The sequence below is a fragment of the Balaenoptera physalus genome (genome assembly GCF_965194825.1).
Source record: "Balaenoptera physalus genome assembly, chromosome: 6".
Taxonomy (NCBI): domain Eukaryota; kingdom Metazoa; phylum Chordata; class Mammalia; order Artiodactyla; family Balaenopteridae; genus Balaenoptera; species Balaenoptera physalus.
In genome coordinates, this window is record NC_138885.1 from 63,307,237 (window position 1) to 63,321,545 (window position 14,309).

Here is a 14,309-nt window from a genome sequence, read left to right on the forward strand (position 1 = left end):
ACACATAATAATATCTAACACATAATTAATATGTAACATAATAATATGTAAGTCTGTCAATTACTGTTGTTGTGATATGAAATTACAGCATTGTTTGAAAGATGCACATACCAGCAAAAAACCTTAATAAATCACAGCATAGTCATTCAATGAAATATTATGCAGTCACTAAAATAATGTATAATTATATTTCTTGGCATAGAAAAATATTCACAACATATAAACAAAGTTACAAACACTATAAAATAAGCCATTTTGGTTTTTAAAAAAGTCAGAACTTTTCAAAATACATATTGCTTGCACACATGAACATGTATGGCTTGTAAAATTAGAAAGAAAACAACAAATGTCATTAAAAATGAAAAAAAAAGTCAGAAGGAGAAACATAGACACCAAAAGTAAAGAGTGTTTGTATCATGGGTGATTTTCCTCTTTTTGTTATCTGTCCTTTCTGGTTTTTCTATAAGCATGTATTATGTATCATATAAATGAGTGTTTTCTTCCAATCCTTAGTTCTTAATCATACTACTGTATTGCCTTAATTATACCATATCCTTATATACAAATATTACCAATTAAATCTTATTTTTAATGATCTATATATATTTTCACATAAAAATAAGCCTCTTGACAACATGAGGTACAAATATGAGTTGGCAATACAATGGGCTTGGGATATAATAATCCTAGTTCCCCGACCAGGGATTGAACCCATACCCCCTTCAGTGCAAGTGCAGAGTCCTAACCACTGGATCACCAGGGAATTTCCTGAAAATTTCTAAGATAACGAAAAAATTCAAAAAAAAGTTTTAAAATTCCAATTGATAAGATGATTATGTTTAGTTTGGCTTTCTGAAAGTAGCTAATAACCTACCAAAGACTTACCTATTGTGTAGTAATAAGGTGTAAGAACAGAGGCTTTTACAAAATTGATTCCTCCTAGTACCTCTGCTAACATTTTATAAATCTGCTGTTGTGCTCCATTCATACTGCCAAAATCTTCAGGAAAATAAAAATAATTAGTTCACTTAAAATAATCAGCTTTTGAATGAAAATCATCCCATACCTACAAACTGAAAAATAGATTAATATTTCCAACAAGAGCTTCCATGTATTGTAATACCACTTGCAATAACACTAAATTCAGCACAAGTTCTTTGGCTCTCTACCAAAAGAGGTTTAGTGTCCTAAATATTAAGAAATTCTTACAACACAAATTTCATCTACAAAATGGTTCCATTAAACAAGTTATGGCACTCTTGGGAACGCTGGTGTCATGGTTAGGTTTAACAATAAAAACAGTGCACTACCTAATAATATACTTTAGAATTAAGCTTTAGTTTCTGACCCAAACAAAACTCAAACCTTTTTTATACTGCTGTTGACAGAAGCGGTCATGAAACCATGGAATCTGATATTCAGGACATTCCAAGCAGACTGCTCTATTTAATTCCATAAGACGAAATTGGACCTTCATATTTAGAGATGAACATAAAACTGAAATTTAAAAAATACATTAATAGACTTTGATAGCTTGAACTTAGCAAAGACGATTCATTTTTCACATTCACTTATCCCCATAATGGTTGTAACTTTTATTCTCGTATATGTACAAAATACGTACGTATTCTCATACATACAAAATCATTTCATTTGCATACACATACTTTATATTTTTAAATTATTACATTCAGTGGGATTATTAGGACAAACACCGATGTTTTTCACTAATTATGAATATTAAAACTACATTTTAGGGGCTCCCCTGGTGGCACAGTGGTTAAGAATCCGCCTGCCAATGAAGGGGACACGGGTTCGAGCCCTGGTCTGGGAAGATCCCACATGCCGCAGAGCAACTAAGTCCATGCGCCACAACTACTGAGCCTGCGCTCTAGAGCCCACAAACCACAACTACTGAGCCCACGTGCCACAACTACTGAAGCCCGCATGCCTAGAGCCCGTGCTCCGCAACAAGAGAAGCCACTGCAATGAGAAGCCCGCGCACCGCAATGAACAGTAGCCCTGCTCATCGCAACTACAGAAAGCCACGCACAGCAACGAAGAACCAAAGCAGTCCAAAAAAATTAAATAAAATAAAAACAAAAAAACACTACATTTAAAAAAATACTACTAAAGAATATTCATTGACCTAATATTCCACATTTAGCAATCTATCCTAAGGAAACAAAGATGAGGGCAATGACTCATGTATAATAATCATTATTTATAGTAATGAAGAATTGGAAACAACCTACATGCTAACAAATTTTATTACTTCCTTATAATGGCAGATTCTATAGACTAAAAAATCATGACATCAAAAAATATTTAATGGCATGGAAAATTGTTCAAAATATAGTTCAATGACAAAAGCAACAGACAAAAGTGAACATATGTATAATTCAAATTTTGTTTTAAAATATATATAGGTATATAAACATACACATAAGGGCAGGAGACAGAAAAGAAATACTCCAAAACATTAAAAGTGGTAGTTTCACTTGGTGGTAAGATTATAAATAATCTTTTATTTTCTATTTTATACTGTTCTATAAATTTTCTACAATAATCAGGAAATACTTTTATAAACAGAAAAAAACCCCCAGTATTAACATTTAAATGCTTTAGTATGTAGGTAGAGCTGAAACTTGGATATAAAATACAAGTGATAATTTATTAAATTAAAAAATATATACATACGTTCAAGTTGAGAATCTAATTTGGCTAAGAATCTTATGTTAAAAATTGCCTTCAGTAGATCTTCTGAAAAATATTCACGTGTGGCCAAAGAGTAACCAAGAAACACTAACATGAGAGGATCCAATATACCTAGAACAAAATTAAGATTAAAAAAAAATTAAAATGTACAGCTGCTTCACATATACATAATATATACTTTATTCAGGTAAAACCAGGTTTTAAAAAAATAATACAAACACAATCTTGACAAAATTAATCTATACCATCACAAGTCTGGATAGTGGTAAAGTGGTTACCTTCGGGTGGGTGAAGAATGGGAAAAAGGGCCAGGGAGAAGGGTACTATGCTAATATTCTATTTCTTGATCTGGGTAATGATTCCTTGGCTGATTCAATTTATATAAATTCACATTCTATATATATACTAAGGATATGTACACATTTCTGTGTTATTATTATACTTCCATTAAAAGTCTTTAAAATTGCCTTGAAAAGAGAAAGATTGAAAACAAAGGGTCAGTAGAGTATGTAAAAATTAGTGATCCCAGTCTCTATATACTGATAATATTGCTCAGAATGTGTGCAGAATCTTTCTAAGCACTTTACAAATATTAACTCATTTAAACTTCACTTCAGTGTAAAGTAGGAATGATTATTATCTCCGTTTTATAAACTGAGTGTACTGAAGCACACAGAAGTTTAATGACTTGCCCCAAGTCACATGGTTAGCAAGTGGAGGGTGAGATTTAACTTGGAGAGTCCAGCTCCGGAGTCTGAACCACGGTCCTGTGTTGCTCTCTAGGGCTCTCAGACCCCCAGGCGGTACAGACATATATGAAGCTCAGGTCTCACCCAGTACCTCCTCCCTTACCTGTCAGCCAGCAACACGGTATGTGTCCCAGCGTATAAGGCTTGAGGTTATTTACCGGATTTGCTTCATCCAAGAGATATTTCTTTTCTTTTTTTTTTTTTTCTTTATTTTTATTGAAGTATAGTTGATTTACAATGTTGTGTTAGTTTCTGGTATACAGCAAAGTGATTCAGTTATACATATATATATTCTCTTTTTCATACTCCTTTCTATTATGGTTTATTACAGGACATTGAATATAGTTCCTTGTGGTATACAGTAGGAACTTGTTTATCTACTTCATATAGAGTATCAATAGTTTGTATCTGCTAATCCTAAACTCCTAATTTATCCCTCCCCCACCCCCTTTCCCCTTTGGTAACCATAAGTTTGTTTTCTATATCGTGAGTCTGTTTCCGTTTTGTCAATAAGTTCATTTGTATCATATTTTAGATTCCACATATAAGTGCTATCATATGGTATTTGTCTTTCTCTCCCAAGAGACATTTCTGATGAGAGGGAAGGGGTCCTCTAAAATGTGCCATTAGCAGCAATGTTCTTACAAAGGACAAAAAAAGATGTTAAATCTTTTCAATGTTTTGCTGAGTTTATTTAATAAAGCAATATCAAGTCACAAACAAGGTTAATAGCGATGATCTCCACCAGCAAAATTGATCTGTCAAAACTAATGTTTATTCAAAATAAAGAAAAGTATTATTCCATTAGAATTTTGCTTATACAGGTCTCCAAGAGTTTTCCAAACATTTTCCAAGTCTTAAAAAAAAATCAAAGCTGTATTTCTCAAACTCTCATCTCTTGTATCCTTTATTTGAAGAAAAAAAAAAAAAAGAATGTATTTTCATTTCCTTCTGATTGTTGACACACAACTGAACAACCAGGAGAGCACATTCAAAGTCTCATCTTTCAGTTTCAAGTCTCATCTTTCTATATATAGTTGTATTACTAAAAGGGGGTATATATGAATGCCACACATGTATACACCCATAAATGAATAAACACATACATATCAGTCCAATTTTGTCTATTAGAGACACACAAAAATAGACATGGTTAGACACTCTCTAGCATAGAGACCCCACAAAAATGTAGCAAAGTCCATGAGCATCATACTGACATAATTAATATATTTATACTGGTCTCACACAGCCTAACTAGAGGTCTACAAGCCTAGAGAAACATACCCTAATATAGAGCCTAACACCTTATGCTGGACATAGAAGCTCCCAGTTAAGTATTTGTTGCTTGGATGACAGAATAGGAATTTCTTACTCTCCAGGCACAGCAAAAAGCTCTGCAGAAGCTGGTCTCTGGCTGTCTCTCCAACCTCTCCTCCTACCAACTCAGTCTCCCGCATTCCGCTCCTGCCACACTGAATCTGCTGCTCCCGCAAGAAACCAAGCATGTTCTCACCTCAGGGCCTTTTGCACTTGCTTTTCTTTACCCTGGGATTCTCCTCCCCACCTATGGACATGAGTCACCCTCTCTCTTTTTTTTTTTTTTTTATTTTCACATCTTTACCAGAGTATAATTGCTTTACAATATTGTGTTAGTTTCTGCTGTACAACAAAGTGAATCAACCATATGTATACATGTAGCCCCATATCCCCTCCCTCTTGAGCTTCCCTCCCTCCCTCCCTATCCCACCCCTCTAGGTCATCACAAAGCACCAAGCTGATTGCCCTGCGTGATGCAGCAGCTTCCCACTAGCTATATATTTTACATTTGGTAGTGTATATATGTCAATGCTACTCTCTCACTATGTCCTAGCCTCCCCTAACCCCCCGTGCCCTCAAGTCCGTTCTCTACGTCTGCGTCTTTATTCCTGCCCTGCCACTGGGTTCATCAGTACCACTTTTTAAAATTCCATATATATGCATTAGCGTACGGTATTTGTTTTTCTCTTTCTGACTTACTTCACTCTGTATGACAGACTCTAGGTCCATCCACCTCACTACAGATAACTCAATTTCGTTCCTTTTTATGGCTGAGTAATATTCCATTGTATATATGTGTCACATCTTCTTTATCCATTCATCTGTTGATGGACCTTTAGGTTGCTTCCATGTCCTGGCTGTTGTAAATAGTGCTGCAATGAACATTGGGGTACATGTCTCTTTTTGAATTATGGTTTTCTCAGGGTATATGCCCAATAGTGGGATTGCTGGTTCAAATGGTAGTTCTATGTTTAGTTTTTCAAGGAACCTCCACAGTGTTCTCCATAGTGGCTGTATCAATTTACACTCCCACCAATAGTGCAGGAGGGTTTCCTTTTCTCCACACCCTCTCTGGCATTTATTGTTTCTAGATTTTTTGATGATGATCATTTAGATTTTTTGAGACATCATCCTGACCGGTGTCTCACTTCATTCAATCCACGGTCAATGACATCTCCTCGCTCCATCCAGCCCACCTCACTATCCTCCATCCTACACACCCACCCTGCTCTAGTGGTCTTAAATACTTATCACCATTTCACCTTATGTATTTGTTTATTGTCTATGGCAGTTTCACCCCATCAGAAAGTAAAATCAACGATGGTAGAGTCCACCTGTTTTTATTCTCTCCTATATCTCCAGTGACTAAAGACTGCCTGACAATAAGTACTTGGTGAATGTTGACTGAAAAAGCAGTAACTACTGAGCCAGACATTTCACTTCTAAAACACACTATATTGACAAGTAAGACATGTGGGTCTGAGAAGAGAAGCAGCATAAAACCTTTTTCTTTAAGGCCAAACAGAAAGAAATACAATTCAGGACCAAAATAAAGAATGAAAAGAAAAAAATAATTTCCTGCCTCTGCTACCCTCACGTACTGCTTCTGCTAAGGCCAACAGTAGGAAGGAATATTTCTACTCCACTTTTTTCTGGTACTGAAACACTATTTAGACTTTTTAAAGAGACACATAATAATCAGCACCAGAGCAGCAACCTTTCTGACAATTAATAAACATCTACATAGGACCTTAAGAAATATTTATTTTCTATTTAAAAAAAGAACAAACTTTTAAAATTGACAACAATCAAATGTGATATGTCTCCAGAAATGATACAAATATCAGGTATACAGCACCACATAAAGGCATTTTTTGCTGAAAATGTTTAATCTGAATCTAATCAAGCATCTGTAACTAACTTCCAGTTTACTAGGAGCACAGGAGATGGAGGAGCAAGTTAAAAGAAAGCACTCAGACAAATGCAGAATGTGGCACAACCCACAATAAATGGCCAATCTCTACTGCAAAAAATAAATATCAAGAAAAAAAAAGATTAGGAGAAAGTGACATAACAACTCAACGTTGGTTTCTTTAAAAAATTTATCAAAGAAAATTTGGTGACAATTGGGAAATTTTTATTATGGACTGAGTAGGTAGAAGGTGGTACTTGTTCACTTTCCTAAGTGTGATACTGGTATTGTGCTTCCATAGAAGAATGTCCTTATAACCTGAAGTATTTAGGGCTGACACTTCAAGTGGTTCATCATACACACACATACACACTCACACACACACACACACAGCAAATGTGGCAAAATGTTAATCATTATTCAAAAGCTACATTGTGGGTATACAGATGTTTGTTACATTGTTCTTTCAATTTTACTGTATATTTGAAAACTTAGGGACATTCCTGGTGGCACAGTGGTTAAGGATCGCCTGACAGTGCAGGGGACACGGGTTCAAGCCCTGGTCCGGGAAGATCCCACATGCCGCGGAGCAACTAAGCCCGTGCACAACTACTGAGCCTGTGCTCTAGAGCCCGTGAGCCACAACTACTGAGCCCACATGCTGCAACCACTAAAGCCCCCGCACCTAGAGCCCGTGCTCCGCAACAAGAGAAGCCACCACAATGAGAAGCCCGCGCACCACAACTAAGAGTAGCCCCCGCTCGCCACAACTAGAGAAAGCCCGTGTGGAGCAACGAAGACCCAATGCAGCCAAAAATAAATAAATAAATAAATGTCCCTTAAAAAAATAAATTAAGCATATGATGACTTCATGGAAGTGCACAACACAGCCAAAAATAAATAAATAAAAAATAAATGTATTAAAAAAAAGAAAACTTAGATAACAAAAAATCTTTCTCTTAAGTCAATGCAGAGCAAAAAACAAACAACAAAAAACAAAAAGCAGAGAATATTCTAGACCGTAAGATACCAAAGAGATAACCTAACGGAATGAGTGAACCTTGATTGAATCCTGGGTCCAAAATAACCACTCTAAATAAGGTACTTTGAGAATGTGAGAGATTTAAAAATGGATTGTGTATTAGGTATTAGGGGACTATTAATATTCTTAGGTGTGATAACAGTATTGTGGTGATTTAGGAGATCATTATTCTTAGGAGGTGTATGCCTAAGCAATTAGGGGTAAAGAGTCACAGTGCCTACAACTTACTTTGAAATGGCTTAGAAAAAAAAACAAGAGAGCAAGAGAAACAAACAGTAAAGCAAATATGATAAAATGTGAACCACTGAATCTACCCAGTGAGTTTATAGGTGCTACTTGTTCAATTCTTTCACTTTTTAATGTAAGTTTGACATTTTTCATAATAAAAAAGTTTAAAAAATGGATCCAAAATATTTTTTGAAGATATAAAACTCATGGCTATTATCACTATCCTTTAAAAAAGGAATATGTCTTAGAGTAGCAGCAACAGTATCCTCCAACCTCCTCATCAATGTAGTACCAAACAATATACCTACTTAAGTAAGAATTAAGGCGTTGAAGGCAAGTTCCAAAAAATTCATCCCTTTGAGGTGGATCATAGTTCAGGGCGCTGAACGGAAGAATAATAGCAAGGATTGCAAAAGGATGAATCTGTAAAAATAGAACAAAAAAGTTATTGCTTCAACTTCAGCAAAACAAAACAAAATTTAGCCTAATTATTATCTTAAGCAGAAGTCTTTATTTAACATGCCTATAGTTAAATGAACGTGCCCACAGTTAAATGACACATGTATCATTCTGTTTATTAAGTTTTCTACCTTGTTATAATTTATTTAATTCCACCACTAATTTCTAGTAACTCTAAATATTAATGCAGAAAAAATAAATCAGATAAGCTACAGATTGATTTTGTTCGGTGTAAAATCCTGTTCCAGAATTCCTTAGTCATTAAAATGACGAGAAAATAGTGTCACTAATTTCCATGATACCAGCACATTTTATAGACTCATAATATAATGTAATTAAGGAAGTTTCTTAGTTTATAATAATAATCATAATTCATTTTTCTTTCTTTCTTTCTTTTTCTTTTTTATTCATTCATCCAATACTTAATAACTGGCAGGCACTACAGACTTTTATTTTCACTTATTAGAAATAATGTCTTCTAAGTAAAAGCCATATCCTGATCTATATAATAGATTTTGTAAGTGATTGTCTTCTCACATAATCCAAAAAGCAGCATTTTACGAGTTCCAGAAATAAATGTGTAAGACACACTGACAATTCAAGAATATTGAAGTCAGTGGAGATCTTATAATTTTCTCAGTTTTCACACTTACCTCACTCTTTTGAATAGTTTTTAAATAGTAAAAGTAACTATCACAGGATTATAGAAAACAAGAAAAAGAAAACAAAAATCATTCATCTTCTTTATCTTATACAACTATTATTATTTTAAGAATTTCCTTCTAGTCAATGAATTTTGACTGCTGATCTTAACAATATTTGTAATAAACCAAAAGATGACAGCTGATCTCCCCAAATCTGCACTGCTGGAGGAAGGGGTCTTAAGGGGAGGAACGACAAACTGCTGAACCAGAAACTAGAACTTAATTTTTTTTTTTTGGCCACGCCCCGCGGCTTATGGGATCTTAGTTCCCTGACCAGGGATTGAACCCAGACCCACAGCAGTGAAAGTGCAGAGTCCTAACCACTGGACCACCAGGGAATTCCCACTAGAGCTTAATTTTTGAACTTCAAATTCCAATCAAGTTCTCAAAGTACTTATGATAAACATTTATGCTTCTAGAAGTTGACAACTATATAAAACTAATGTGTAACAAACATTTCAATTTCACCTTTTCAATCTGCTGAAGGACCACTGAGGCTATCCTATCAAGTAGCGAAGTACTGAGGTAGTTAGTTCTAGAAATAAAAGATGCAATCCCTGCAACATTTATGTAATTAATTTCATCCATCAAACGCTGTAAGGTAACAACAGTTTCTTCAAGAAGTGAATCAGCAAACCAGTCTCCTTTTAAAGATTTAACTTCTTCCCATAACAGATTCAAACTGCTGCATTTTTGTAGTCTCTGACGACCGTAGTGATCTAATTTTTGAAGTAGTTTCAACTGTTTCCCAGGAATATTATTCCGATACATGTGATCATACTGAATACATCTTAAAACAGATGTGGCAAAACTATTCAGGTCATTTAGGTCACACTGTGGTAAAACTGCTTCAATTTGAGATATCCTCGCTTCGTCTAAGTGAGGAGAAGGAAGCATCGAAAGAGCACAAATCAGGAGGGAAATCTCACTAGGTATGACACTGACTTTCAAATAACTATAAAGAAAGAGGGAAAAATGAAAAGAACAAAATTAATACATCAGCAAAAAAACCAATACACATATAAGTATTAAAATATGAATATATAATTATTATTACAATTAATAGGTGTGATAGGCTTAAAATATAAGTTAATTTAAGAAGGGTTGGATAAATTCAAAGATGACAGCTTCTTAAAGGATTCCTAAGGGAAGCCTTAAGATGTTCTAAAGCACAGCCCCAGTTTTTTATGCAAAAATAAAACCACAGTCCCTGACAAACAAAACGTCAGTGTCAGAACAATGTCTGCAGTGCTGCAGTTGGAGATGGAACTTGGACTGAATTTCTGATGTGACCTGTCAGGAGCTGGTATGACCTAGAACAGGCAAAGAGTGACCACTCAGTAATAGTGATTCCCTTCTTTCTTCTGCTACATAAGAAGCCCAACTTTAAAAAAACAAAAACAGGATAACAGTGCATACAATTGACCCCATTCTCTACTCCTCCTTTCCCAAATCCCTCTGGTAAAAGCCCTACCACCAGGACAGCAGTTGTTAAAATACAAATTAAAAACTGGGAGTTTTTAAAGAATCTTTAGGGTTAGAAGTGTTGGAAGAGATAATCAAATATAAATTAAAACAAAACTGAGTTACTTTTAAAAATATTAAGTTAGCATATTAAAATAATGATAATGTTCAATGCTAGCAGGGGTGCATTGATACAGGCTTTCTCATTCACTAACAGTAAACTTAAAAAGTTGGTGCAAACTTTCTGGAAAGTAATTTAGAAGTATAGCTTGAGAACTTTAAAAGTAATTATATCATTTGACATGATCAATCTCTGTCTAGTAAACTAGCCTAAGAAAATAATCTAAAATGCAGGCAAAGATTTATGTTAGGTTATTCATCATATTTTTTATGTGGCTAAAATTTGAAAACAGTCTACATACCCAATGATGGGGAATAGTTAAGAGAATTATGGTACAATCATATGATGGGTAATATCCAATCACTAAAAACATTTACACATAGTTTTAAATGATGTAGGAAAATGCTGTTAAGGTTAAGTGCGGGGGTTGGAGAAGGAAGAATACAAAGCTGCACGTTCATGACTCTCAACTATGGAAAAAGAAAGCATATAGATATAGATACAGATATAAAATGTAAGTATATACCACGAGGAAATAAACCAAACTGTTGACCGTAGATGAAAGGGCTTACAAATGATTTTTATTTTCTTCTTTATACTTTTTTCTGTTTTCAAAATGATTTTTTTTTCACATCAAATGGGTCACATGTTGACATCATAACAGGTTTGAGGGAGGCACATCTCACGCAACAGTGTGAACGCCCAATCATCATGCTTATGAAGTACAAAAGGATCTCAAAATGATTTTCATATAATATTTGGCCCATTGCCTGACACAAAGTAGGTACTCAATAAGTACTAAATGACTATTTTATTCTTATAACCACAAAAAATTAATATACTATTTTATATAAAGAAAAGAAAGTCCCCAAGAGCTACATCTGTTTGCAGAATTGACCCAAGGGATAGGAACTCTGAGTATTTGCCAATCTTGTGATACTTGTCTGAAAATAAACCCCCAACAGACACAAACTTGCCAACCTCCATTGATGTTTTTCCTTATGGTGGTTCCTCAAATTCCAAAACTTACATATGCAATTGTGTTTATAATACTACCACAAATCCACCAGCAGGGCTAAAATTAGAAAAAAAATACCAAGTGTTGGTGAGGATATGGAGTAACAGGAATGCTCACGTTTTGCCAGTGGTAGTATAAACTGGCACAGCCACTTTAGAAAACTATTTAGAGTTCCCTGGTGGACTAGTGGTTAGGATTCTGGGCTTTCACTACAGTGGCCCAGGTTCAACCCCTAGTCGGAGAACTGTTAAAAAAAGAAAAGAAAAAAAAATAGAAAACTGTTTAGCAGGATCTACTGAAGATGAACATATGTATAACCTACAAACCAACAATCATACTCCTTGGTAAATATCCACAGAAATGCACACATATGTTCACTAAGAGATACATGTGAGGATACGTATCATAACAAGAATATTTATAATAGCCAAAAAGTGGGAAATAAATATCTGTCAACATTAGAACAGACTAAAAAAAAAATTGTTACATTCTTACTAGAGTATACAGCAAAAACATGGGTAAACCTCATAAATCCGCCTGCCAATGCAGGGGACACGGGTTCAATCCCTGGTCCAGGAAGATCCCACATGCCATGGAGCAACTAAGCCGATGCGCCACAACTACTGAGCCTGCGCTCTAGAGCCCGTGAGCCACAACTACTGAGCCTGCATGCCACAACTACTGAAGCCCGCGCACCTAGAGCCTGTGCTCTGCAACAAAAGAAGCCACGGCAATGAGAAGCCCCCACTCGCTGCAACTAGAGAAAGCCCGCGCGCATCAATGAAGTTCCAACGCAGTCAAAACTAAATAAATAAATAAATAATAATATTTTTTTTAAAAAACTTCTGCTTTAAAAAAAAAAAGAATTACTAAACTTCAACACTGTCATATTTGCTTCAAGTTTTTTAATAAAGTAAATAAAAACATTACAGGTAAAGTGAAATCACCTGTGATGCTCCCACTCCTATGTTATTTTTCTGTTAGCATACCTGTAGGCAAACAGTATTGTGTAATTTAATCTTTTAAAAAAGATCATGCTGACCAAATAAATAATGTTGCTGGGCCAGTTTATGATATCTAATTTAGAACATAAAATTCTTAATAGAGGCTTTGTGAAAGTTGATGTTAAATATGGAAAGGGTGAAGACACAATAATCCTGTATTTAATCACCTTGATAAGAAGAAAGTTATTTAAGAAAACAGTGAATCTTCTTATAACATATCTAACATGCAAAATTATCATCTGATAAAGTGCTACCTCTTATTCTTCAGTTCAAATCTTAACCATAATGGATATCACCTTATTATAGTAAAAATCACTTTCAATTATATGCCACTCTTTTGATTACAGCATAGAGTCCCATGCCTGGTCTTTCAAAAATCACAGTAAGAAATCAAACTAGTATGGAAAAATGGACGGGAAAAAGGTTAATCTGCTTTTAATTTCATTCATTATTCTGATCCTTAAAATAAAAATTTTTAATGGAAAACTCCATTTTAGCATAATGCAAAGTCAATGGAAAACTGAATAACTTCTTAGTTGAAATATGAATGCTATATCCATAGAAATGCAGAAATTTTTAAATTATAAAGGGAAAATCTGTATGAAAACAGTTTTTCACTAACATTACCCCCACATATTTTATTTTTAAAGTTTCAAATTTAAAATTTTAATATGCTTTAAAACAGGCAACTAAGCAGACTAAAGGCCCCCAAATGTGAGCACTCCCAAATGGAGTTTTGCCTTCTTCAGCAGCTCCAATCTTTTCATCGTTATTCCATTCCAGCAGGAAAGGAGAATGGCTTGGCTTTGTGTATTCACGTCCTAGGGAACTCATCACCCTACTGACCTCATTTCCATTTCAAAATATATCAAGCACAAGCACTGGCAAAATGGGCATGGCGGGGAGATGAGTGTCTTTAACATTTTTAATAACCTACCCATTTCTGCTTTCAAAACTTCCAACAACTCTATACATCATTAAAGAAAACAAAGAGTGAAATAAAGAAATAAAAAAAAACAACAGTGAAAGACTTAAACACATCTATTTTAATCTTACCTAAGCAGCAATTCTCTGAGTTTCACAAAAAGCTCTTTACTTTGAAAATGTAGAAAAATCGATGCTTGAGTTATCCTCAATAACTCTACTGGTTTATAGTTATCCAAATGTTTATGCAGAATTGAAGCAATTCTAAAAAGAATGATAAAACATGTATTATAAGCAGTTCATTCATGTACTTTTATTAAACTTTTACTGAGGAGCTGTCTCATGCCAGACATGCTCTGTGCTGGAGAAACAGCAATGAATGACACAAGGTTTTCTGTTCTTGAAGAACTGCCTCAGGATGATGACAGAAATGTAAAACTGATTTAATTTTCTTCCTTAAATCCACTGGTCCTCTAATGGAGATGCTTAAAAGCAATGGGAAATGCGAAGAGACAATAAGTTGGAAGAATTAGGGCAGAAGGAATATCTTCTAAAGGAATATATAATATTATGATAATGAAAAGATAAGTATACACAATCTGAACCACGTATTTTTGTTTCTTCTTAAATCTCAAGTTAACAAAAAAGG

The 14,309-nt window shown here is 34.7% G+C and overlaps 1 protein-coding gene across 6 annotated transcripts in view; it reads right to left on the bottom strand.

Moving 5' to 3' along the window:
* Nucleotides 1–14,309, bottom strand: part of FASTKD1 (FAST kinase domains 1) — a 32,069-nt gene that overhangs the window by 3,299 nt on the left and 14,461 nt on the right. For 5 of the 6 annotated variants that reach the window (XM_082465358.1, XM_082465357.1, XM_082465362.1 and 2 more), the window contains 6 exons: nucleotides 13,793–13,924; nucleotides 9,598–10,084; nucleotides 8,275–8,389; nucleotides 2,701–2,829; nucleotides 1,366–1,497; nucleotides 886–999 (listed from right to left, as the gene is read on the bottom strand). In XM_082465358.1, coding sequence (XP_082321484.1) covers nucleotides 886–999; nucleotides 1,366–1,497; nucleotides 2,701–2,829; nucleotides 8,275–8,389; nucleotides 9,598–10,084; nucleotides 13,793–13,924 — 1,109 coding nt within the window. The remainder of the gene's footprint in view (nucleotides 1–885; nucleotides 1,000–1,365; nucleotides 1,498–2,700; nucleotides 2,830–8,274; nucleotides 8,390–9,597; nucleotides 10,085–13,792; nucleotides 13,925–14,309) is intronic. The other variant, XM_082465359.1, reaches the window with a different exon arrangement.